We start from the raw sequence: 27,047 nt of genomic DNA, 5'->3' as shown, positions 1-27,047 counted from the left end.
AACAATTCAGGGAAGCTGATGTAGCAATGTGGTCAAGCGCCAGCTTCCCACGTACGAGGTCCTGGGTTCAATGCCCAGGACCTTAAAAAAAAAAAAGACACACAGACACCCCAAGGGTTTTAATGGAATTGGTTTCCTGCTCCTCCACTTTTTTAAAAAAAGATTTATTTATTTATTTATTTCTCTCCCCTTCCCCCATCCCCCACCCCGGTTGTCTGTTCTCTGTGTCTATTTGCTGCGTCGTCTTTGTCCACTTCTGTTGTTGTCAGCAGCACGGGAATCTGTGTTTCTTTTGGTTATGTCATCTTGCTGCATCAGCTCTCCGTGTGTGCGGCACCATTCCTGGGCAGGCTTAACTTTCTTTCACCCTGGGCAGCTCTCCCTACGGGGCACACTCCCTGCACGTGGGGCTCCCCTACGTGGGGGACACCCCTACGTGGCAGGGCACTCCTTGTGCGCATCAGCACTGCGCATGGGCCAGCTCCACACGGGTCAAGGAGGCCCGGGGTTTGAACCGCGGACCTCCCATGTGGTAGACGGGCCACTGGGCCAAGTCCTCCACTTTTATATATACTCTATCATAACACTGTTGTGCCTGAGAACAAATGTGCCTTGATTAGCTTCGAGGAGCTTCCGCTTTCTCATCTCTCTTCTCAGAACAGCTTTACACACACTTTGCAAAGGAATCACGGGCCTTTCAACCATCTCTAACCTTTCCTGGAAGCTTCTGCCAAGATGGGGCTCCACACAAAGGCCAGCAGGAACAGTGACTGAGGAAATGCCTCCAAAGAAGGGTAAGGGCTCCTCGGCAACAAGGTTGCTTCCTCTTTCTTTGATTTTAACAAAGGAGGAAGCTAGCTGACTTGTAAGTTCATAGACCATTGAAAATCATTTTTGATGATAGATTGGTCACAGTTTTTTGGCATAGAATGCTGAAGGAGATCAAAAAAGTGACATTGTCATAACAAATTCCTTCCTTTCCATCTGTTTATGTGAACAGCTTTTCTTAGCTCCCAGAAAAACAAAGGAAAGCATCCACCAGAAAAGAAGCAGACAAATAGAAGTCAAATTATTTCTGAACACTATCTTATCCGGGAAAATAGTAATATTTATCCATTCATCCATGAACTAAGTGAAAAAAAATAGGCACCTTCATCTCTTTAAAAGATGAATTTCACATAAATTGCTACATTTGGTGCTTAAAAATGATCAAAATCTGTAATATATTCTGGTTATTTTGATGTAAACTAATAGTAACAGTAATTCAGCCTGAAAGAAAATAAGTGATAATTTCACATTATGGTCACTGGAAATTTAAAAAAAAAAAATAACCCTTTATAGATTTTCAAGCATGTATTACATTAGGATAGAATTCTGGGAGAAGGACAGATAAAAGGACTAGAAATACCAGTTTGAGGAGTAAAAGGAAGAATGTAAAATTTCTGATTGTTAAAGCAGAACTTGTTCAAGAAATGCTTAAAATGGACAGTGGTAGTTATCAAATTGCTATGATATTCGGAGACCAGAGGATTCATTGAAAATTATGCCATGGTTTTATTTTAAAATATCAGTATTTTTGTGTATATCTTTACATTAATGAAGAAAAACTTTAGATGACAACTTCAAAAATACATCAGGGGGTACATGATGTTCCAAAATTCTTCTAGGTATTATGTGAGCAAAAATATACAGGGACCACCAGCCTGGTTTACCTCTTTACAGAGCCTGTCTTGGCAAGGGCTTCTCACACAAATACCACTTTAGGATGAGACTTTCTTTGGCTATTAAATTGTTCCCTATCATATTTGAACACTGTATGTCTTAGACACAAATTCGCCTGAGGTATCTTGATTAAAACACAGGGCTAGGATTAGGCACCAGAGCTATGTTTGCAATGGCTGGCACAGGATTGACTTTCTATCTCTGTGCTTTAAAGGGACTTCTGGGTTGGCTCAGCAGCCCCAGTCCCCAGGGTCTGCTCTGGCTGTCACAGTCCGACCCTGTTGCTGGACCACTCTCTCTGAGAGTAAGGACACAAAGTGGAGGGTCCCAGGTCAAGACAGGCTAGGGCAGCAAGACAGGTGCGCAGTCTGTTCTGTGGCTGCTGTGCCCACGGAGACTCACTGACAGGTGCCATTGCCCCTCTGTTTGGACCACAGAAGCCCCAGGATTTTGAGGGCCATGGGCCAGACTGTCGTCACCCAGTCTGCCTGGACCCAAGAGCATTTGTAACTCTTCGTCGCCATTTTTGGCTAGGGTTTGTCTCCTTCCTTCCCTGCACAGCCTTGAGAGAGTCACCCCTCGGTGCCCCCAGCCTAGCCTGGACCCTCATTGTCCCTGACTCATGGGAATAGCCCCCAACAGTCCCCCCTTCTAACCCATTCTACATGTCGTATCCAGAACTCCTCTTAAAAATGGAAACCTGAGTGTGTATCATGCCCAGGTGCTCATAAGCTAAGGGCCAAACGCCTTGGCCTGACCCTGCATAGCCCCCTTGTCCTACCCCACTGGCTTCTCTCCCACCAGGCCTCCTTTCCTGTCTATGCGCCGTGCTTCACAGAGGTCTGACGGGAGCGCAGTCCACAGCCTAGTAGGCGGTTACTCAGCAAGAAGGTGGGGGACGGACGCCGGGATGGCATTCCAGGTAGAGAAAACAGCGCGAACTAAGGACAGAGGAATGAAATAGGCAATGGCTGATACAATCTCTTGAAAGAACTGCCTTGATTCCAACCAGCAGTAGGAGTTGGTTTTGCTTCTTTATAAACACCCAACTGAAGAGAGTAGGAGGGATAACAACCTTTCTTTTAATGTTGATGAAGAGGGCCAGCCTAGTAATTTAGAGGCTCATGAATATGCTTTCAAGACACTAGGGGGTATCATCAAGGAACATACATTATACTTTCCACCAACTCAGGCTTTTTCTTTCCAAGACTGAGCTACTGTATTGTAAATTACATAGTAATTACAACTCTCTCACACATTGAATTGGTATCCCTGTATTTAAGTTGCACCCTCTTTCATATTTACATTATCACCAACGAAGTATTAACTGTGATTTTGTTGGTTTTCTATCCCAATACCTAAGTTGTTTGAATACCCAGGCATCAAATGAGTATACTTTGGTCCCAACCATAATTACATTCTTAAGGAAACAGCTTTTAAATAATTCAGAGTCACATCTGTGAACACCCTGCAGGCTCTGTTTGCAGATAAGATTTTCTGAAGGGGGAAAAAGTCAAATATTCCCCAGGGCGGCTCAGGGGTCAGGGGGGAAGAGGAGGAGAAAGGGCAAAGCATTCTGAAACAGTAATTTCGAATTTCAAAGCCGGGATGGAATGAGATCAAATGATTAGCCTGCCTTCATAGTCAGAATCCTAACCCTTCCAGGGCCTCTTTTGCTACCTGATATGTAGTGCTCTTGATAGCTTTTATCCTGTCCTTTCGTCACTGCTGACAGAATGCAGTCTAGATATTAGCTTGACAGTCAAGGCTTTCCATGGCTTGCTCAAAAGCTACCTCTCTAAGAGGTGGTTTAACTTCCTTCATAGCCCCTCTGTGAGACACATGTGCCCATGCTTTGCCCCATCTCACTTCCTCATGGCAGCTCGGAACTACCTCCCTGATTAGGGGGTAAGTCTGCTACTTGGTGTGCTGTTCAAAAGCAGTGTGAGGTCTAAAACACCACTAGGGACTCAGTACTACCTTATAATCGAACTAGGGTTGGTTTTTGTAGCAGTGACCAAAAATACTGCTGTTGTGAGCACACTACTTGGGTGACAATGATGTACAGAGCCAGGGAGCCGAGGGCTCCTCCTAGCCAGATATCTGGAATAGGTCAAGAGCATGTGCTCTGGAGTCAGATAAGCCAAGCTTCTAATCCTCATTCTGACTTTAACTATGTGAACATGGGTAAATGTATTTTTTTTAGATTTATTTATTTATTTCTCTTCCCTTTCCCCCCACCCCAGTTGTCTGTTCTCTGTGTCTATTTGCTGTGTGTTCTTCTTTGTCCGCTTCAGTTGTTGTCAGTGGCACGGGAATCTGTGTTTCTTTTCGTTGCGTCATCTTGTTGTATCAGCTCTCCCTGTGTGCGGCGCCATTCTTGGGCGGGCTGAACTTTTCTTTCGCGCTGGGCGGCTCTCCTTGAGGGGTGCACTCCTTGCGTGTGGGGCTCCCCTACGCGGGGGACACCCCAGCGTGGCATGGCACTCCTTGCTGCGCATCAGCACTGTGCGTGGGCCAGCTCCACATGGGTCAAGGAGGCCCGGGGTTTGAACCGTGGATCTCCCATGTGGTAGACGGACACCCTAATCACTGGGCCAAGTCTGCTTCCTGAATTTGGGTAAATTGTTCAACTTCATAGTGTTGTTATAAAGACTATGCCTGATAGTATACTCAAAGTCCTTAGGAATGCTGGCACACAGCTATAATTATATTTAAATAATAAAGGGGGACAATCCCATTACTAGGTATATACCCCAAAGAATGAAAGCAAGAACTCAAACAGATATTTTCACACCAATGTTCATAGTGACAATATGCACAATTGCCAAAAGATGGAAACAACCCAAATGTCTATAAACTGATAAATGGGTACACAAAATGTGGTATATAGATAGAATGGAATATTATTTAGCTGTGAGAAGGAAGGAAGTGCCGATACAAGCGACAAATGGATGAATCTTGAAGATATCATGTCGCATGAAATAAGCCAGACACAAAAGGACAAATATTGTATGCTCTCACTGATATGAAATAACTAGAATAAGCAAACTCATAGATAATCATAATTATAGGTTACCAGGGGCCAGGGTAGGGATAGGAAATGGGAAGTTAAGGCTTAAATTATACAGGGCTCCTATTTGGAATGATGGAAATGTTTTGGAAATGGCAGTTGGTGATGGTGGCACAACATTGTGAATGTAACTAACAGCACTGAAATATATACCTGAATATCGTTGAAAGGGGAAACGTTAGATTATACATATGGTAATAGAATAAAAAATGTTAAAAATCCTTGGAATCATACTACACAAACAATGAACCCTAAGTTAAACCAAGGACTACAGTTAATAGTACAATTGCAAGAATGTACTTCTGTCAATAGTAACAAATACTCAATATCAATGCAAGGTGCTAACAATAGGATGGTATATGGGAATCCTGTATTTTATGCATGATTATTCTGTAAACTCACACCTTTATTAATAGAGAAAAAAAATGGATGGGAGCTTTTGCTTAGTGGGTATAGAAAAAAGAAATTAAAAAGTAAGATATTACTTTAAGTACACCTGGGAAACATGATGGTAAAAAATCTTGAAACACAAAACTTCTAATTAGCAAAAGCAGGATGGAGAGACTGATGGAAACCCTTCCAGAAACTAGTCAAAAAATGGTCATTCTGCAGCTGTTGGCCCAACCCTGCCTGAAAAAAAAGGATAGGCCCTAGAGTAAAGAATGTGAAAATCAGCTTGGAATAGGGGCAGAATAGACAGAAGGGGAAGAGAGGAACGAAAAAGAAGATCATGGATGATAGACCAAGAAATGACGACTTGGGGGTCAAGTGGCTAGCTTTAGAGAGAAAAGTTCAAGGGTCCAGCTAAGTCCTTCCATTCTCCAAAACTGTCTCCAACAAAGATTCTATCACAGATTTACTGATTGTCAGGGCCAAAAGGAATTTTCTTTCTCTCTGATGTGTAAGGCTTCTCTGAGTAGGAAAAGGTACAATATTGTATATTTGCCCCAGAGCTGGCTTGGAGCTGATTAAGGGAGGTAGCCAGAGACTAGGTTGAGGGGTATGATGTGGGGAAAAGAAATCACTCTGAGAAGGGGTTTGAGGACAAACTTTAACTAGTTTTGCTTCCTCCAGCTTAACTGGTGATGCAGAGTGGAAAATACTCGCATGTGGAGTAGCCCCTTTTGCACTGACAGAAAGGCAGCTGAGCAGAACACAGGCTTTGGAACCACTCCGGGTTGGTGCAAACTCCCCTGCTTTCTAGCAGTGTGAATTAGGGTAAATTACTTAAGCTCCTTTGCCTCAGTTTAGGTAACTGAAAAATGGGGATAATAATAGTTACCGCTTCATAGTTGTTTTGAGGACTAAGTGAGTTTGTTGGGGGATTGAATCATGTACCCCCACAAAAGGCATGCTCAGGCCCCAACCCCTGGTCCTGTGGGGGTGAACCTTCTGGTAAATAGGGTTTTTGAAGATGTTCAGGTGTGCCCACACTCAATGAGGGTGGGCCTAAAGTCAATATGCTAAAGTCCTTACAAGTAAAGGGAGTTGGGCATAGGAAAGACAAGCCACATGGTGCAGCCAGAAGCTGGATGTCAACGGAACCCAATCCGAGATGAATGGAGAAGACACTGCCACGTGCACTGCCATATGACTGACAAGCCGTGGAACCCCAAACACTGCCGGCCAGAAGAAACTGACCCCTGGAAGAAGCAACCTTTCCAGCCTCTGAAACTGTATGAGTCAATAAATTCCTACTGTTGAGTCAGCCTATTGCAGGATGTTTGTTTCTGCAGCCAGGAAACTAAAACAGAGCTAAAATACAAAGTATTTAAAACAGCACCAACCCATATCCAGTGGCTAATGAACATTGGCTCCCGTTCGTGTTGTTATTCCCTGATTATACACCTCTGGTCTTTCTTTGCCTCCCTGACCAGGATATGTTTACCTAAGATATTCACGACAGAAGGAGCAGGGAAAGTACAAATGGTTTGGGGTCTTGCAGAGTCCTAATGATCCAGAACAGCAGGCAGGGGCTGCACTTGCAGATGAAAGGGAGAGCAACTGCGGGGATGGTGATTGCTTCAACCGTTTGCCTTTGTGATGCTCCTGGAATTTTTCCAGCGGCCTTTTCAATCATGAAAGAGCTCAACTAATCTGAAATATACCTGAGGCCCAAAGGCTCAACTGTGCCGAGCTGGCCTGACAACTGCTTTGTTGCCCGTATGTGATACCCATCGACCGGCTATGCTGCAGATGCTTCATCAGGCCGCCAAGACGGCCAGGAGGCTTTGATGGGACCAAACTGTGCTGGGCACCAGGCACACAGCTCCGGAGCAGGGAGACTGGGAGCGCCAGGTCACCTGGCTCCTCAACCCGAGACTTGCCCAGTTTGACAGAGCAAATGAAAACAGAGGGCATTTTGTTTGGTGCTGACACAGCTGGAAACGAAATGGGGTGTGAGGCACTGTGAGAGGACATCAGACACATGAAAAGTTAAATAGAATGGGGGAAAAGAACCAAAAACAAGCGCCTCCCACTGATGATACCTGGAGGCCAGAATTCAGAGTGTGGGGTTTGAAAATTCTACCAGGATCTGCAACTTTACGTTGTTCACTTTGTTATTGCTTTTTTTTAGGAGGACTCAAACCTCTTCTTGCAGGTTTGGATCCTCTAAAAACAAAACTTGGTAGTCGGGGTCTCCTGATCGAAGAATTATTTGCAGGTCACATAATCTCCTTGGGACCCATACTGTGACTGGCATACACCGATTATGCCATCAATGCTTATTGACACACTGAATGGATTTAACCATTTTATTTTATATTTTTAAAATGTGAGCTCACGAGAGGATTTCCTGTGAATTTGTAAAATATTCTTTTTTCTTTTCATTTTCTTTATTTCCCACTTTCTCCTCTCATTAAACTGTCAGAATATCAGAAGGAATAATGTCTTGACTGTCAGTATTCTTATAACTTGAATTTCAGTTTTCTTTTTTGTAAAATGGGGCTAATATTGTCTGTCTTGCCTCCCTCACAGGGTTGTTATGAAGAGCAAGGAAAGGAGAATATAGGTAAAAGTGCTTTGTAACGCACTATTCAACAGTAATAATAATAATTAAAACCCCCTGAAAGTAGGGTATTGTATTAGATAATCAAAGCTTTAGGTCTCTTCCATGCCACAAACTATGTTTCTGGTATAGGAAAATATGATACCTAAGGGGCATCAGGGAAAGATCTTTCCTCTCCTGGGCGACACAGCCACCTTTTTGCTGGAAGTTGGGGGGAAGGAGTCTAGGTGTGTGAGGAGGGCCTGGACCTGGAGGGAGAGAGACACAAGGGAGTAATGCTGGTTTAGAGCGTCTGACCTGGGGGCTCGGCAAGGAAATCATTCCCTCTTTCTCCAGGTCAGTAGCTTTCCAGTAATCACTACTAACCCTCGAGCCTAAGGAAGAATTCTTTCGAGGGATAGAAGGGTTTCCTGCATTTCATCTACTGGCATGTATCCTCAAAGAGGCCTGGCTGGACTGTGAAAGTGGTCAAGTCCTTCAAAAAGATTTGACTGCTGATTTTGACCCAGAGCTGGCGGGCGCCAGTGGTTTGCTTCCTGACATAGATGAATTGCATCCTTGTATCCAAATGCCCTCGTGGGACCGGCATTCTGAATTCCATTTTAAAGATTGGCAAATGGAGGCTTCCGGGTCTGCCTAAGCTCAGCTAGCTGACTAGCACCCAGTCTGGGGTACCCAGGCCTGGGAAGTCATTAGCCAACTACCCCGGATCTCTTTCACACGGCTTGTCACCTTCTTGCCAATGAAAGGTATAGAGCCAGACTTTATGGGTTCAAATCCCATCTCTGCTACTTCTCAGCAACGTGACCTTGGACGAATTATTCACAGAGAGAGGAAACCAGGATGTTCAGTTGAGGTCTGACAACTGCACTACAACAATATATACAATTTGTACAGAGAAAAAAACAATAGCCTGGGAAAAGGAAAATAGTTATCCAGGCTCAGATACAAAGAACTGTGTGGCCTAGGGCAACATGCTTCACCTCCCTGGGCTTCTGTTTTCCAGTCTTTATAACAAAGAGGTTGGATTAGTTGATGTCTAACATAATTTTTTACCCTAAAAGTCTCTCTGAGTCCCAGAACAAAATAGTTTTTCTTTCTTTTCTGTGACAAACCATGGTATGAATTTTAATCTACAGTCTTCCAGCATATTTGATAAATAGAATTTTCATTTATCACAACTATTTAGGTTTCTCTGCTATTGGTTCTTGCCAGTTTCTACTGAGATATTTCAGAATACCCGCTCTGCTTGCTATGGCAATGTTGGGAAAATGAGGACAATAAAAAAGATCACAAAAATTCCCTAAATTCCAAATCCGTGCCAAATTTGAAAGACACAAATTCATTTTCTTTGAGGCCTAGTCCAAGGCTATTTTCCTTCAAGCCTTTTCAGATCCCAGAAGTTAAATTACTAACTTGTACAGACAATGCAATACTTAATATGTCGTTCTTTCTGACTTCTCCTATATATTTACAATTACTGTTACTTTTTCTTTTCTTTCTCATGTATTTGTATCTTATGTCCTGAGAAGATTCTGAGCTCTTCAAATATAGGAACCAGGTCTCTACCCTTATTCCTCTACTACCACCCCACCCTTCCCTCTACTTTGCTCTCCTTTCCTCTTGGTTCCATGCTATGATACCTTTTGTTTGGCATCCTGTGCCCTTATGCTGACAGCATAAGTGCCTCTCTTGGAGAAAGCATCCTTGGCTGGGCCATTCCTCCATCTACAAATGGACCTCTCAGCCACTAAGGCATATACACTCTGCTCCTCTGGGCAGTGCCTTCAGTGAACTGGTACAAGTGAAGTATCAGATAAGCTGTTCCAGACTAAAGAAATGTATACTGAACTTACCAAGACTTATTATTGACTAAATCACTCCTTTCAGGAATATAACAAAGGTAGCTAGTTGCCATACTACATTCATTCTCCTCTTTTTTCCTCTTATGATAGTGAGTGTTGGTATCCATCAACATTTGATTCTCTCCCTTCCTTCCTGTGCATGCAGCAAATCATAGTTTTCTGTTTCTCTTGCATCTTGGTGGAGCCATGTGACTGAGTTCTGGTTGGTGGGAATGATGTACACCTCTTCTGGGCCTCAACTTAAAAAATAAAAGAAATCCACATAACCTTCCTATTTTGTCTCTAACCTGGAGGATTTGAAGAGGATGGAAGAGGATGGGGCCACACTCTAGAAGGAGCCTGGACCACCCCAGGTTCCTCCCAGAATTGCTGCTCAGGAGAGCAGTGTCACCAGGAACACATGAACTGGACTTTGTGTGAACAAAAAAAGCAATCCTTGTTTTGCAAAAAGATTTTGATATATATATATTTTACAGCAGTTATTATTATTTACTTTGACTTTAGCAATGAAATCCTGATTTAATTGGAGGTGGCAAGGAGCCCAACTAAAAGACATTTCTCAGCATTCTTTGCAGCTAGGTATGGGCAGGTGAGTAAGTTTTAGCCAATTAGATGAAGTGTTGGGAAGCACTAGTAGGAAGGCTGCCTAATGGGAACTGCCTTGGTCATAGGAGCCTTCATTTTTTGCATCCCCATTTCTTCTGTCTTCCAGACGAATACAGACATGGTAGCCATTTTGCATCATGAGGCAGCCTTGAGGGTAAAATCTACAAGCCAATGATGGCAGAATAGAAAGATAGAAGGAACTAGGGTCCTGATTTGGGCCACAGTAGCCTCTGAACTTTACATAAGACAGACTAGCTCCCATTGAGTATAAGCAACTGCTATTTCAAATTTTCTTTTACATGTTACATGTAATTCAAAATGACATAAGGGGGAAGCAGATGTGGCTCAAGCAATTGAGCTCCTGCCTACTATATGGGAGGTCCCTAGTTTGGTTCCTGGTGCCCCCTAAAGAAGACAGCAAGCTGGCATGCTGGGCAGGCATGGCAAGCTGATGCAACAAGAGACACAAGAAGAAAAACATAATGAGACACACAACAAAGCAGGGAGTGGAGGTTCCCAATGCCTCCTAAAGAGGATGAGCAAAACAGTGAGATGACACAACGGGCAGATGTGGCAAGCTGATGCAACAAGATGAGGCAACATGATGACACAATAAGAGACACAAGAAGAAAAACACAATAAAAGACACAACAAAGCAGGGAATGGAGGTGGCTCAAGCAATTAGGAGCCTTTCTCTCATATTGGAGGTCCGCGGTTCAGTTCCTAGTGCCTCCTAAAGAAACAAGGAAGATGAACAGATACAGCAAGTGCAACCAACGAGGGAGTTTGCACTTTTAGTTATTTCTCCCCACAGGGAGAAATAAATAAAATAAATCTTTAAAAAAAAGGACACAAGGGATTTTTATATTTTAACAGATGCCCTCGAACAGATATGACATCCTAACCCACACAAATGAATATTGAACGAATATTCAGGCCCTGTATTCAGCAGGTGGGAAGAGTGGGCGCTTGGGGGAGCTTTTCCTGGTCCTGCTCAAACCACTGTGTCTGCAAAGTAAACAAGATGCTACCCCCTCCTGTCCTTCCAGTCGTGGTATGGGCACTACAATCAACTTAGTCACATTTAATGATGCTTTTCCAAGTTAATTTGGTGTCAACATGGCTTAAGTCAACATTCTGAAAGATTCTGAAACTCTACTAAGAAATATAAATGCAGAAACATGTAAGGTCAGAATGGAATGGCCTCAGAGTTTGAATTAGGCTACAGGAAAACCGGAGCTCAAATATAACTATATACATAGGTTTGTAAAATAAATGTGATTAAGAAGAATTCTACACATCACAATGTGATATAAACTCTGTCCAGTTTCCAATTAATCGCCACTTCACTGAGATCAAGTACAATGGTGTCACCTTCAGGTTCACTGCTAAATTCCACATAGAGAAGGATGGAACATTGACATATAATACCAGCTTCCATCTTATGTGCATACACTTTTATTTCTTATTCCGCTGGGTCCTACTTCTTTGCCTCTGGGAACCACTGTCACAATGTAAGAGTTCAACTGCAAACAGTGAAATGCTTCTTACAAATATTTATGTACTTACTGTGTTCCATAATGGAATATGAAGGATAACCTAGGATCTCTAGTTGGCCAATATTGATTGGACTGATTGGTTAATACAGCTAATCAACCATGCAGATGAAAATAATCATTTGTTTGGCTTCACAGTAGAATTAGTAAAGTATCTCAGAACTCTGAGAGTGTTAATATATTGTACTTGCTAGGAGAACATTTGGTAGATTCTTATCTGTGCTCTCTTCCAAAGCATTGCACATCACCACACCCCACCCTTACATTACCTTATTTTAATGAATGGAATAAATAAAATATTTTCTCAATGTCATTACGAATGTCTAAGACATAGGTCTACTTCATTTTCATTCACACAATGGGCCTTAGGAAAACTACGACCACCTTATCCAGCACTCTATTGAAACTGTGAATCATCCAAAGTCTTTGCATCCTGGCCATGAGGATCCCTTAAAGAAGTGATCATGTCCAAGCTTGAAAGTGGCTTAAACGGCAAAAGGAAATGCTCAAAAAGTTGGCACTATATTAACCCTTTGACTCAAAAGAATAATAGCATACTTCAAAGAAGCAAGTAAAAGTATTTAGGTGAACGACTTTTGTAAAAAGAACCACACGTATATTTTTTGAAGGTTAGAGATAGTTATGTGTTTTTATTAGACCACAGATTTCTATTAACTTTTTCTTTTGAAATGATTATAGAGTCACAGGAAGTTTCAAAAATAGTACAGAGTTCTGTGTACCCTTCTTTCAGGGTTTCTCCAAGGTGACATCTCATATAAATGTGTGTAAAATACCAAAACCAGGAAACTGGCACTGGTATGATACTGTTAACTACAGTTCAGACCTAATTTAGTTTTTACCAGATTTTTATGCAGGAAAACATTTCATAAAATGTCAGGAAATCATATATTAAGTTTTAACTAATATTCAAAATGAATAATTCACATTTCTTAAGGAAAAAAAATGATGGGGTTGAGGCTCTATAAGGTATTTTCACTTTTTAAAAGTGAACATCGTAGCCAATGAGGCCCATGGAACAATTTTTTAAAAGAGGATTGTTATCCTGGGCTATGTACATTAGCCCCTCCAAGATACCATGCCTTGGGGTATGAGTTCTGACCCAACCACAGTGAGCCTATGCCACCCTGTGCCCACTAGAGTGGGTGGCAGGTGGGTGGTTGGGGGTAGCTATGGTAAGATCCAGGCAACTGCTCTGGAAACTTCTGTGGACACTGCTGCTGTCAGACATATGGACCAGAACCCTCCCCAAACCTTGCCAACTCCTCCAATGGGCCCCAGGGGAGGCTGGAAACAGGCCTGGAACCAGGTCCCCTCTTTACTCAGAAAACTGACCCCTCCTCTAGGGAGGAGGGTAGAAAGGCCATCATTGCAGCTTGTTATCAGCAGCTGCTCCCCTTTGATGGCCACTCACGCCAATGTTTTGAGTGGTTTGTGCGTGTGTTCCTTCTGGCATCCATTTTTTGGCATTTACTTGACTTAAAAAACAATTTATTTAAACAATGATGCTTTAATTTTGTATTTATAATGATTTTTTTTACATCTTTGCAGCATATTATCATTCTTTGGGATTATTTCCTGGGTATTATTTCCTTTTTTTTTTTTTTTAGGTACTGGGCTGGGGATTGAACCCAGAACCTCACATGTGGGAAGCCAGTGCTCCCCTGAGTTGGTTTTAGCATTTGTTTGCTTTTGTTTCATTTTGTTTTTAGGAGGCACCAGGAACCAAATCCAGGACCTCCCATGTGGGAAGCAGGTGCTAAACCACTTAAGCCACATCTACTCCCTGGGTATTGTTTCTTTATACAAATCTATTATCTTCTTTTGAACATTTTAACTATTTTTAAAACCAGTTTCTAAATATGTTTTTGGGGATCTCTTCCCGGAACAGTTTCCCCTCACTGGCTCTCCTTGGTGCTTGAAATGCTGCTATGAGTGAGAGGAATCATGGAGTCTTTTATCCCTGACTTGGTATCCATCAGAGATGCAAAGTCCCAAGGGAATTAAGGAAACTGGCCAGCAGGTTTGCCAGGGTGTGGTCAGGTCCAGAGCAGGGCCCACCAGGGAAGGTGGCACCAGGTGTGGGGCCACAGTGAGAGACTGTGGACATCCTGTGGGGAGGGGAGGAATTAGCAGGGAAAGAGTGGAGTTAGTAAGGTCCTTGAGGAGAGAGTGGAGTAAGGCCTTGGAAAGGAGAGTATCCGTGAAACGTTCTCCTTACTTCTCAGTTTTGCTGAGGGTCTGCCTGAGACTGGAGGCATCATTTCAATTCCTTCACATAAACACACATGTGCATGTGTCACAACCTGCTTGGTCCTTTCAAGTAGAAGATCACCGAGGTCCTCTAGAGGCTCTGGAAAGTTCCATCCATGCAGTGGCATAGATATGTAGCCCCTCTGCGCCAGGAAGATGCACCTACCCCCACAAACACAGTGGAGCCTCCAAGCGCCCATCCAACCTTTGCTCCCCATGGGAGTGAAGAAGAGGGAAGGGGCCAGCAAGCCTTGGGCTTTGGAAGCCCCCAGGAGTTGGCTGCTCAAGTTTGTCCAGCCTTAGGCTCACTCAGAGTAGTACAGACAAGGCCCTGGGTGGTCTTGAACTTGACCTTCCAGGCCTCAGCTTTTGTGAAGGTTTGCAAGAGCCTCTGACCTTTACTTCCATCACATCTAATCCACATTGACAACCAGCTGGGTGGTTCTGTGCCGAACTTCCAGGCCATGGCCCATCTCTCTGTCTCTGAATAGGAGAATGTGGCCTGAATTATCTTACAAGGTTATTTTACTTCCTTTCTCCTGAGTCTCCAGAAGATTTGAGAAAAGACCAAAAAGTACTTACTTTTCTTATCTGTTGTGTTGTGCACCGTCACCATGGGAACTCCTGGTCCTACCATGGGGTGGAGAAGAGAAGCCAGAAAAGAAACAAAAACAAGGCTGTCAGTCGAGAGCACAGCAAGAAGAACCTCCCTTACAACATGTCGATTTGGGGACTCTGGAGAAGCTGACTTCATGGCAAGTCATCAATAAGCAGATGACAGAGACATAGAAAGTGGCAAAGGCCAGGTCTGCTGCGTTGCTCGAGACATATCTTTCTAGTTTTCCTACTCATGTTAAATACAGCAAACCCCATTGAAAGGACAGATTTTTAGATTATTGTAATGACACAGAACACCATTTTATGAAGCAATTACAGTTGGCATATATCCTTATAACATCAATTTTTACACTCCAGACACAGATCCCCCATTGGCTTCATCTAAGTCTAGGAAATTACTTAAACCTGAATGCTAAGTCACCTTCTCAAAGACGTCTTCTCTAGCTCTTGCTGGCAGGAAGTCATTCCTTTCTCTGGTCTCTTCATAACAATTAGCAAAAACTTATTAAGGTAACAGGCAGACCTTGCGAACAATAAACTCTGCTTTTCCATTTTCCCTCAAATCCCTTTCATGTGTGGCTTTCCAGTCCCAGGGCAGCGGGGAAGCTTATGACCCCAGGGAGTGAGAAGGCAGGGTCAGAGTGTGCGACCTGACTCTGTCCTCTCTTAGCAGACGGAGAGTCCAGAAAGAATAAGAGGTGTTCTAAATTATTTGTATCGCTTTTTAAATATATAGGAAGAGGCAAGCCTGGTGACCCTCCGCTTCGGTCCCTTTCCTCCTCCGCTCATTCTGTCCGTCTAGTTGGCTTCCTGAAGTTTCTGAAATATGTCAAGCTTCTCCCACTTGGACTATGTTCTCTTTGCCTCCAGATATTTGCTTTTCTTGTCTTTCTCTTTATTTACATCTCTGCTCAGGTGGGTTCCCCCACATAAAAGAACACCCCCATCCACTACCACGCTATCAGCCTCTGTCCCCTACCCTGCTTCCCTTTTCTTAATAGCACTCACTACCATGCACTGTAATGTCAGGACATTCTAGTATGGACTTTTTCAGTATATTTGCTTCTTGTCCTTCTCCTCAGTAGCACTGTAATATAAGCTCCCCATGAGCTGAGACTCAGTCTTATTCACAGCCGTTACCTCCAGCATCTACTAGAGGGTCTGAAATAGTCAGTGCTTGATGACATGTTCATGGAGTGAATCCTGAATGAGCCATCGCGGAGCGCACAGAGAAGCCCAGAGCACACAGGAGGAGGCAGGATACAGGCTGTCCCTTTGGCCATGGTGGGCTGTGGGAGAATGAAGGAAGGAAGAGGACATGGGCGGTGGGTGGTCAGAGGGAGACAGAGTCCCATGGCCAGCAGTGCTGCTGTTGCTCAGCTTTGGGCTGGGGACTCTGGATGTCGTGAGCTCACAGGGGATGGCCACGGCAGTGCTGGAGGATACGTGGTATTTGGGCGAGGTGAGGGCTGAAGGTTGGCTTCTCTGAAGTCATCGCCAGGACTTCTCTCACACTTCTGAGGGCCCTCTGACAAGTAGCTGTGTTGAATCTGCCATGGATCCCATGGTGAGGCATTAAAGTGCCCACGGCAGAGGCTGTAGAGTATACATCCTGCTCTAGGACTCAAGGAGACATTGCAGAAAATCAAAGGGGTCTCTGAGGCTGTTGACAGGTGAAGAGAGGGTGATTCAGCCAGGGAGACCCCCAGGTTCTGGCTGAGCTGGGCGTCACACCAGCTGTGGACATCAGAACAGATGCCTTTCAAGTGTCCGGTGCACAATCCGAGGCCCCAGAAGCCCAGGGAGTCTTCCTTCCTCCACCATGTGCCTCCTTCCCCTATTCACCCAGAGATAGGGTTGCCAGAAAAAATACAGGATACCCAGTGACTTCTGAACTTCAGATAAACAACGAATAAATCTTTTTTTTAATATCAATGTATCCCATGCAGTATATGGGACATACAACTGAAAAACTGTTGTCCATCTGAAATTCAAATTTAAATGGGCATCGTGTATTTTTATTTGTTAAATCTGACAACCCTCCACAGGAAAAGAAGGGGAGGGAACAGCAACCTCAGCATGTACGTGTTTATACCTAAAGAGACAGCATTTACTGAAAGGGATTTAAACATTGGCTGTATGTTCAAATTACTGAATCAAGCCAAGTGCCCTGGCTCTCAGATCCATCCCCTCCCCACCCCCATAAGGAGCTCCTGTGGAAGAACAGATCAGCCAGCGAGCAATAAGGAATCTACGTCTATTTTCTCTGCACATTTCAGTATGAGTAAATTTGCAAACAGAGATATCCTACATTCTTATTAATAATGGAAACAATTATTATTTATTTAGTGCCTACTATGTAAAAGGCACTCTGCTAGATGTTTTATATAAATAATTTCTAATCCTCACAGCAGCTCTGCAAAGTAGACACTACTAACCGTATTTTACAGTTGAAAAAGCAAGGGTTTAGAGGTCTTTAAATCTTTTGTCTCATCCATACAATAAGAAAGTTGCTGAGCCTGGATTAGCCCCTTCTCATTTCTTAATTCATGAATTTAACACGTGTCTCTAAGGGAAGGTATAAGGTGAAAAGTAAAAGGCCCCTTTTATCCCTACTTCCCAGAAGTAACCTAAATGTTTCTAAAATGTCCTAAAATGTTTCTCTTCTTATATGTGATCATATTTGCATATAAGGAAATATTTTATTTTCAAGATGCTTTAAACATACTGATAAAATAGTAAATAACATAAAAAAGACTTGCATGTAAATCCACAAGCTTTATCAAATCTTAATATTATACCATATTTGCTGTAGTTGTTTTTTTAAAATAATAAAACATAACAGATAGATTTGAGATTACCGTATAACTCTTTCCTAATCTCAGTCCCTAACTTGCCCAGAGGTTACCAATACCTTGAAGTTAGTATTTATCATTTCTTGGCATATGTAAAAGAAAATTTTGCTACATGGTTATGTATTCATAATGAAATAGTTATAGACAGTGTAATACAGCATACCACCATGTAACATGTTTTTTTTAATTTTTAAAATTTTTATTATTTATTTATTTTTATGTAATATGTTTTGTACAGTCTAGATATAGTGCTGATAAGGATGAAGCAAATGGGTAGATGAATGGTAGATACATTCACTTTGGAGAACAATTTTGCAATATTTATGCAATTTGAAGATATTCCTGCTGTACGGCCTGACAACCTCATTTCTAGGACTATATCTCAGAGAAATTCCTGTACATGTATCCAAGGAAGTATGTACAAGGCAGTTCATAACAGCAATTTTCTAGAAGTTGGAAATCATCCAGCTATCCATTAGCAGGAGTAGATGAATAAAATGTGGTATAGTCATACCTAGTAGAGTGTTATAGAATATACAAAAGGAATGAGTAATGTCTATAAACATGGATAAACATAAAAAAATGCAGTGCTGAGTGAAAAAAATCAAGTTGTAGAATGGTGACTACTATAACAGAACACTTATACTTAAAGAATTTTTATAAAAGCTGTAAAATCTAATCTTTTAACAGATGTATAATATTCTACTATATGGCTATATTTTAATTTATTTAGTTCATTCCCTATTGATGAATATTTATGCTGTTTCTTCTGTTGTTGTTACCATAAAGAACGTTATAGAAAAATCTCTTAAACCTCTCTTTACTCACTATGAAGACTGTATTTGTAGGTTAAGCTCATCACTAGTACTGCAATTGTGATTTTTAAAAATGTTTTATAGTCAGCTTTCACTAAATAAGCCTGTGGTTTCAAACAACCCCCAAATTTAAGTTTATTTCTTGCTCAGATTACATCCTGGTGAGCAGGTCTGTTGCCGCTCTGCTGCCCTGTACTTGGCTCTCTTCTAGGTGAAATTTTTATTCTAGGATCCAGGCTGAAGGATCAGTCTTAATCTGGAACACACTGCACTCATGGCAAAAGGAAATGAAAGAGAGCTCGTGGAAATATGTGATGTCCAGCTTAATACTGCTGAAGAGTGCAGTTCACTTCTGCTCTCATGCCATTGGCCAATTTAGGTCACATGGCTGAGCTATCAACAGAGGGTGCTGCGAGTCACGTGGCAATGGGGCATGGAGGATCATCTTTCAGCTAAGTGCGGGGAGAGGGTGAAAAACTGGGAGCATTAATATAATCTACCACAAGGGGTGGAGACATTTGGAATTTCAATACGTATTGCCAAATTGCCCTCCAAAAAAAATTATATCAAGTTGTACTCCAACAGTGTATGAACTGTTATAACTTAAAAAAGAAACCAAAACTCTAGGGAGCAAGTACTCTTAGTATTGCTTTAACTTACAATTCTTTAATTTTGAGTGAAGTTGAACATATGTTTATGTTTACTAGATTTCTGTATTCCTTTTGTGTGTATATGACTGCAAACTGTCCTTTCACATTGTTGGCCCCACTTTGTCTCGTTTTTTTTAAAAAAGATTTTATTTTTTATTTATTTCTCCCCCCCCGCCCCCCGCCCCGTTGGTTGCTCTCTGTGTCCATTTGCTGTGTGTTCTTCTGGGTCTGCTTGTATTCTTGTCGGCGGCACTGAGAATCTGTCTCTTTTTGTTGCGTCATCTTGCTGCGTCAGCTCTGTATGTGTGTGGCCCTACTCCTGGGCAGGTTGCACTTTTTTTACATGGGGTGGCTCTCCTTATGGAGGTGTACTCCTTGAATGTGGGGCTCCCCTACGCGGGGGACAGCACTCCTTGCGTGCATCAGCACTGTGCGTAGGGCCAGCTTCACCACATGGGTCAGGAGGCCCAGGGTTTGAACCTTGGACATCCCATGTGGTAGGCAGATGCTCTATCCATTGAGGCAAATCCGCTTTCCATTGTCTGTTTTTATATATTTAGGAAATTAACTCATTATTATACTACTGCAGATATTTCTCTTATGTTCTTTCTGATATGTCCTCAAAAAACTGCCATAAGTACCAATGGAAGTTACTGTCACGCTGAATTGCAATAAAAAAACAAAAACACTATCTGTTTCTACCAAGTTCACATACACAGTGAACTTCTTGGATGATGAATCTGTGTGTCTCATTCCCAGTGCCTACCACGAATCCAGTTGTCAATGTTTGTAAACAAGATTTTTGCTCAATGGATTAACAGTTAATGAATGAATGACTTTCTGAGCATATACTTGGCATATCAAGTCAGCAAATTTAAATTAGGCTAAGGAAAGTTCTCTTCAGACCATTCTTTGCATTCCTCTTTTAGGAATGTATGTTGTTATCTCGCTGTAGATACTTAGGTTACCTCTGCTCTTTTCACAGGGTGCTGAGGATAGTGCCTCCATTAACGGGAAATGAATTGTGGTCTCTTGGTGATCTATATCACAACCTTTACCTCTATGCTAATATAGAATACTTCTTTAGAATAACCAAATACAAAAAATATGAATAAAAACTACATTTAGGGAAGCAGACTTGGCTCAATGGATAGAGCATCTGCCTACCACATGGGAGGTTCGTGTTTCAAACCCAGGACCTTCTTGACCCATGTGGAGCTGGCCCATGTGCAGTGCTGATGCGTGCAAGGAGTGCCGTGTCATGCAGGGGATTGCCCCACACGCAAGGAGTGTGCCCTGTAAGGAGAGCCACCCAGCGTGAAAAAAGTGCAGCCTGCCCAGGAGTGGCGCCGCACACATGGAGAGCTGACACAACAAGATGACGCAACAAAAAGAGACACAGATTCCCAGTGCCGCTGACAAGAATGGAAGCGGACACAGAATACACAGGGAACAGACACAGACAGCAGATACTGTTGGGGGCGGGGAGGAGATAAATAAATAAATAAATAAATCTTTAAAAAAAAAGAACCAAAAAAACTACATTTAAAGAGAATACTAGGGAAGCAGACTTGGCCCAGAGTGTAGGGCATCCATCTGCCACATGGGAGGTCTGCGGTTCAAACCCCGGGCCTCCTTGACCCATGTGCAGCTGGCCCATGAGCAGTGCTGATGTGCGCAAGGAGTGCCCTGCCACGCAGGGGTGTCCCCGCATAGGGAAGCCCCACGCGCAAGGAGTGCACCCCATAAGGAGAGCCGCCCAGCGCGAAAGAAAGTGCAGCCTGTCCAAGAATGGTGCCGCATACACGGAGAGCTGACAGAACAAAAAGAAACAGATTCCCATGCCGCTGACAACAGACGCGGACAAAGAAGAACACGCAGCAGCTAGACACAGAGAACAGACAACTGGGGCGGGGTGGGGGGGAAGGGGAGAGAAATAAAATAAATAAATAAATCCTTAAAAAAATAAAGAGGATACTAAACAAAAAGTTAGAAAATACAACCCCAGGGACATCCCGTGCAAGCATCAACTCCATGAGTCTGACTTCCAGCTCCGGCATTCGAGTTGAATGGATCGCAGCAGTTACCATTACTACTTGAACAGCTGCAATTGGTTGTCTAGTTTACAAAAGATTTTCCATAAAAGATTATCACAACAAGGTTATGGTGAACCTTCATATCCAGAAAGACATCTCCATGCTTCTAAAATGGAAGATTTGGGAGATAAAGCTGTGTATTACCATTGTTGGTGATCAAAAAGTTCCCACTCTGTGATGGCTCTCATTCAAAAAAATAAAGAGACTGGAGACAACGTGAGACCTGTGATCATTAAGAAAAAAGGAACTTAAATGGACAGTTTGGATGCTGCAAACTGACTTGTTGTAATGTTACCTGATTGTTTAATTAGAATGAATATCATTTCTAAGTCACATCCCCTAGGTTCTAGATGTGTAATGTTGCAAACCACAGCTCTCATATTCACGGCATTTGCCTTGTTTGTTGATACATCATGGTGCACATTTGCTTAAACCAAAAAATAACCTGTCTTCATGCCTGTGGGTTATTTTGGTCTTATAAGGACCCATTTCTTTAAATTTAAAATAAGGACATTAGAATATAGTTGTATGTTGAAGTTAACATATTAAATTATTCTTGAAATCATATATATGCAGATTGTACTTGTAAGTTTCAAAGGAAACCAGCACCTCCTCATATTACATAGTTAACTTAGAAAGTAAATTGGTTGTGATCAAACTACATTAATCTTAAAATAGTCTAGGAAAAAAATACAACTCCTGGGAAGCGGACTTGGCCCAATGGATAGGGTGTCTGCCCAACACATGGAAGGTCTGCGGTTCAAACCCCGGGCTTCCTTGACCCATGTGGAGCTGGCCCATGTGCAGTACTGATGCGTGCAGGGAGTACCGTGCCATGCAGGGGTGTCCCCCATGCAGGAGAGTCCCACGCGCAAGGAGTGCGCCCTGTAAGGAGAGCTGCCCACCGTGAAAGAAAGTGCAGCCTGCCCAGGAATGGTGCCACACACATGGAGAGCTGACGCAGCAAGATGATGCAACAAAAAGAAACACAGATTCCCGTGCCACTGATAAGGATAAAAATGGTCACAGAGGAACACACAGCGAATGTACACAGAGAGCAGACAACTGGTGGGTGGGAGAGGGGGGAGAAATAAAAAATAATAAATCTTGAAAAAAAAATACAACTCCTATAGATGATTATATATCTACCAATTATAACAATCCCAGCTAACTCATCCAGATTTCTGTCTTACACTCAGATCCTCCCTGAGGCCAGGGCGAGCCTTTGGGTCTTGGGGGCAGTCTGGGGTCCCAGGTGGCTGGCTCCTGCCCTTTCAGTTGCCATCACAGCTGGCCTCTCTGGTCCAGGTGGTCTACGCACACTGCTTTATGTGAATTATAAGATCCCTCACTGGCTTCAAGATTTACATGATGATTGAGCTCCTGAAAATTGGCAGATAATTTAGAAAAATACCTAAATCAAAATGAACATTCTCCTAAGAAATAAGCAAAAGTAGAAGATTCTTAATTTGGAATCAAATCATTTGGAATATGGAATACTTGACGTGGGTAAATGTTTACCTGATGCTTTTCTAAGAAAAGAAAGGTCATGCTAAACACATTAACAGCATAATCAAGATCAGAGGGGATCTCATAATATATAAAGGGGAGCACTTTAAACCTGCTGTAAACAATTAAGAATACTTTTGCTAATGAGTCTTATGAGGGCTCCACCATTGAAGTATGTCTTAAATTTACTACTCCCTCCCCCCACTTCTTCTAAATAACTTTATGCACTTCTAGCCAATAACTAACTTATTTAATGAGTTCTTTTTTGTGCAATAGAAAGATTTTGGTATTTTGTCACCGTTTCCTATAAGACAATTGGCTCTCATGTACACACAGATTATTTATATCTAAAGCCTGAGAAACCTTGCTTCTTGCTTTTTAGATGGGCAGTAACTTGTAGGACTGCTTTACAGCTATTCTTCTGGTAACTCATATTCATGGTTTTTACTTTGCAGATAATTCAAGTCAACAAATATATTGAGCTTCTACCATGTGCAAGGCCCTGCACTTGGTCTAAGGGGAAGCAATGTCTTTGTCCTCAGGGAGCTCAGGGAAAACAGACACGTACAAAAGTGTGCTTTGCTGCACAGTTTAAGTACAGCAGGAGAAGCAGGTGCGAGGTTTGGTGGTGCCCAAAATACCTCCCATAAAAAGGAGGCAGTAAAGAAACTTGGGCTCTAGTCCTAGTTCTGATACCAGCTCCTTTGTGTTTTAAGGCAAGCACCTTTACTTCTCTGGGTCTCAGCTGCAGCAAAAACAGTGGCAGCCAACACTTTGGGATTCCTATTGCCTGCTAAGCAAACCTTGCACACAACTCTGTGAAGTCGACACGCCTTCTTCTCTAGATTAGAGTTCTCTGATCAGAAACTTCCTTCGAAATGCACCCATTTGCCAGTGGTCCTGGGGAAGGATGAGAGGAAGCAGTCCACACAGTGAAGGAGCTTCTAGTCTCAGCCTGAGATGGAAGGCAAGGAGGAAGGGAAGAGAGTCCGTACAAAAAAACAGGATGGTTTTTCTGTTCCTTCTCAGCCCACCCTTCAGGCACTTTCAGGTTTTAGTCTAGTCTTAGGAGACAGGATACGCTTTGAAATGGAAGCAAACAATTATATTCCACTCTAACTACCTCTGTTAATTAGGTCAAAAATTAAGTGTTTGATTCTATATATGCATGCCTATTGACTTATTCTTAAGTATAATATCTCCTATTCATGCGTATAAGAATATGCATCTATTAAGATCCATGTGTAAACACAGATGTTTATTAGGATTCTCTTTGCCCTGTCCTAATATTTCTTAGGCCCTTCATAAGTAAGCTTGGTGGGCAATCCTTGGAGCACACAAGAGAGCTAATGTTCCAACTGTTAAATGGGAGTTGTGTGCTCATTGGCAGCAGAACACTAATTATGTTTATTCAGTCTTAGCTTACAAAAGTAACTATAATATCAACAGCATTTGGCCTTTTAAAAAATTTTGTTCAGTGACTGATACTATTCTGGTTTAGGCTAAATATTTGACTTCCCAAATTTTATTGTTCCTGAAAGGGAAAATAACCAAACAGAAGTAAGCAAATTCATGACTAATAAATTAGGTAGTTTTGGTCAATAAAGATCCTGTGGCCAGAGGGGAAGAATTCAAATTACAAAAAGAAAAGCTTTGCATTGCACAACAGTCTTGTAAACGAAATATTTACTTTTGAGTCTGGTTTCCAGTCCCATTCATTTCAGAACAATAATTTACACCTGCTTGACTGGATGGAAAAATAAGACAATTACTGATGAAAATGAAGTAATTAAAAAGGACACAAAACTGTCGAAGAAGAAAGTCATCAGGATAAATAACAGAAATTCGTAGAGACAGTGCTTGTCTTCATTCCTCTCATCTATATTCTCAGAGGATGTTTATGTGACAGATAATTTCCAACCAGAAGCTAAACTCACAGTATGTAAACAATGGAAATTCAAATAGTCTGGGCCAACACCACCGGCATATCTCTTAAGCACTGATGAATGGTTTAAAAGAACAGCTGCAAGCAGAGTGAGCAAAGAGGAAGGCTCTGGCAAAGTGAGATAATTGGCAATGGCCTTGGCTGGTACAGATTCCAGATCTCTTTATTTGCCAGTTCATGAATTATGTATGCCTGATGTATAAAGTTTCTATATTGAGGTGATATTATCATACCAATAAACAGGATGCTAGCCAAGCTACCAGAGCACTGTAGATAATTAAAATATTTGTTCCAAAGACAGTATTTCCTAGTCAAGGCAGACAGATGTTGCTGTTTGATTCTGTAACCTTGTTATCGCTGACATCAGGTCTGAGATTTAGGGATCCCCCCATCCCGCCACTTCCCTACCCATGCCCCAGAGCTTTTCGGTTTTGCTTCAATCTAATTTTCTGTGTTCAGGGAAATTGAAAGTGATCATATTTCCCAAGCAGCCGTCTGACTAGCATTGCTCAGCAGGGCTCATAAAAATTGGTGGGTTGTTCTGCATGCTCAGGAATGACAATGAAGCAATGTCACGTTGACTTCTTTACAGTCACAGGTAACCTCTTTAGAAGTTAGGATCTATGAAAAGTGTTTTCACATATGAGAAATCTTCCCAAACATAAAAAATAAGGCGTCTCTGTGTGCTCTTGACATTCAGATATCTTCTGATAATTGAGTCACAAAAAAGCTTTAGGTTTTAGGACTTATTTGTATTTAAATCTTAGAGTCACTTTTATGCCCCTTACATATCAACTGGAGGGAGGTTTTTAGATGTTTCATAGAATTCTCAGAATTCAAATATGAAGGAAAGAACTTATTAGTTTTGTGAGATGAGGCAAACCCACAGGAAACATGATGCAATGGACAATCCGCTGTTTGTCGCTCTATATGGCCAAGCTAAAATCTGGACCCAGGGACTCAGATCCTATTCAAAGGCTCTTCTTACTCCACTTCCCACAGATTCTGGGATTGTCTTGATTCTCAGACTTGTAATAACATTTATCAAAGCTGCCTGCACTGTGACCCAGAAGTTTTGCAATGGTTTTCAAACAAAGCAATTAAGTTCTAATTTTAGTACCGATTGCATGTTTCGCCGTCTTATCTTTAACTCTACTTGGAACTTGGGAAGCCACTTTATACAACTTTGTATTCCACAGTGGAAAATGTAGTGTCTTATTAACAGTAAGTGGCCAGTTAAGATTTGCTGATTAAATTAATGAATAAATAATTCATAGATAGTATCCATTCCTTGGAAAATTAAGTTAGTGCAGTTAGTCCAGAGGCTTTGGCACAGTCTTCCAAACAGCCTCAAAGCTGCCAATTACCTGTTTTTAGAGGTTAGCTTTGGCCAAAAATTGAGAGCCAAGTTTTTAAATTAAGGGCTTATAAATTTGATGATTAGGAAAGATTAATAGTCAAGTACATTAAAAAGTTAAGAGTTGTGTATTCTTTATGAGTCTATTATGTAAAGATAATTTTATAAGAGGGATTTAAAAACTTTTGAGCTATATTCATATCATTGGAATAAGTGGTCAGCTTCTTGGATGCAGAAATTATGGCATGTGATAAAAATAGGCTCATTTCTTATTATCATATTGAGGACAGATTATATTTTAGATTTTTTTTGCTCTCTAATTTGACCCGAAAACTGGCTGTAAATCTTGACATAGGATGGGTTACGTTATCAAGTGGAAAATTAAAAGAATCGTGGTGGTCCTGCCTTGGTTTTTATTTCTTATTGACCTTCCAATGTGTATACTTTTTGAGGCTTTCCTCCCATCATATTTCTCACTCTCTGATGTGGAGTCCATTGAATGAAAGGTAGGTCTTGGGGTCAGAGGGATTTGGGTTTGGATTTAGACTCAGTCACTCCCTTGTCAGTCACTCCCTGTTTGTGTGTTCTCAGGCAGTGATCTCAGTTTTCTATTATTTTATCAGTAAAATAGGGATGATACTACGTGCCTGGCAGGCCAATAAGGATAACTAAGTGAGATGACCTACCTGAAAATCTTGACACTGTGGGCAGAAATACAAAATGCCCTTGTTTTTCTTTTTCTGGACTCAAGAACATAGAATAAACAAATCACTTTTTAAGTGGAAGTAATTACACATTCTGCTCTCTCTTAGCATTTAATTCATCACCAGGTCCTCTCAATTGTGCTTGCTAAAAGATCTCCTCCTTTCTTTTCTCCATGGTAACATCCTTAGCAATGGCCCTCCTCATATTTCCCTTGCAAGTATTTATAAACAATTTGGATCATGGTAGGCTTCTGAATAAAACCCTTTAATTGTTCTCCATTGTGCAGAGGCTAAAGTTGAAACTCTTTGAATGAAATAAAATATCCTTGCAGACCTAATCTATGACCACTCTCTAGTACAGACTTTGTGCTACAGCCATTTTCAACTTCTCATGC

At 41.9% G+C, this 27,047-nt stretch overlaps 1 protein-coding gene across 10 annotated transcripts in view; it reads right to left on the bottom strand.

The window, feature by feature from the left end:
• The window catches only part of DPP6 (dipeptidyl peptidase like 6), a 1,316,366-nt gene that overhangs the window by 34,029 nt on the left and 1,255,290 nt on the right, over nucleotides 1-27,047 (bottom strand). For all 10 annotated transcript variants that reach the window (XM_058297586.1, XM_058297590.1, XM_058297593.1 and 7 more), the window contains one exon: nucleotides 14,686-14,733. In XM_058297586.1, the coding sequence (XP_058153569.1) occupies nucleotides 14,686-14,733 (48 nt within the window). The remainder of the gene's footprint in view (nucleotides 1-14,685; nucleotides 14,734-27,047) is intronic.

This window comes from Dasypus novemcinctus, chromosome 5 (assembly GCF_030445035.2).
Source record: "Dasypus novemcinctus isolate mDasNov1 chromosome 5, mDasNov1.1.hap2, whole genome shotgun sequence".
In the NCBI taxonomy this organism is placed as follows: Eukaryota; Metazoa; Chordata; class Mammalia; order Cingulata; family Dasypodidae; genus Dasypus; species Dasypus novemcinctus.
Note: the sequence above shows the minus strand (reverse complement) of the source record. Positions and strands in the feature narration are given on the sequence as shown.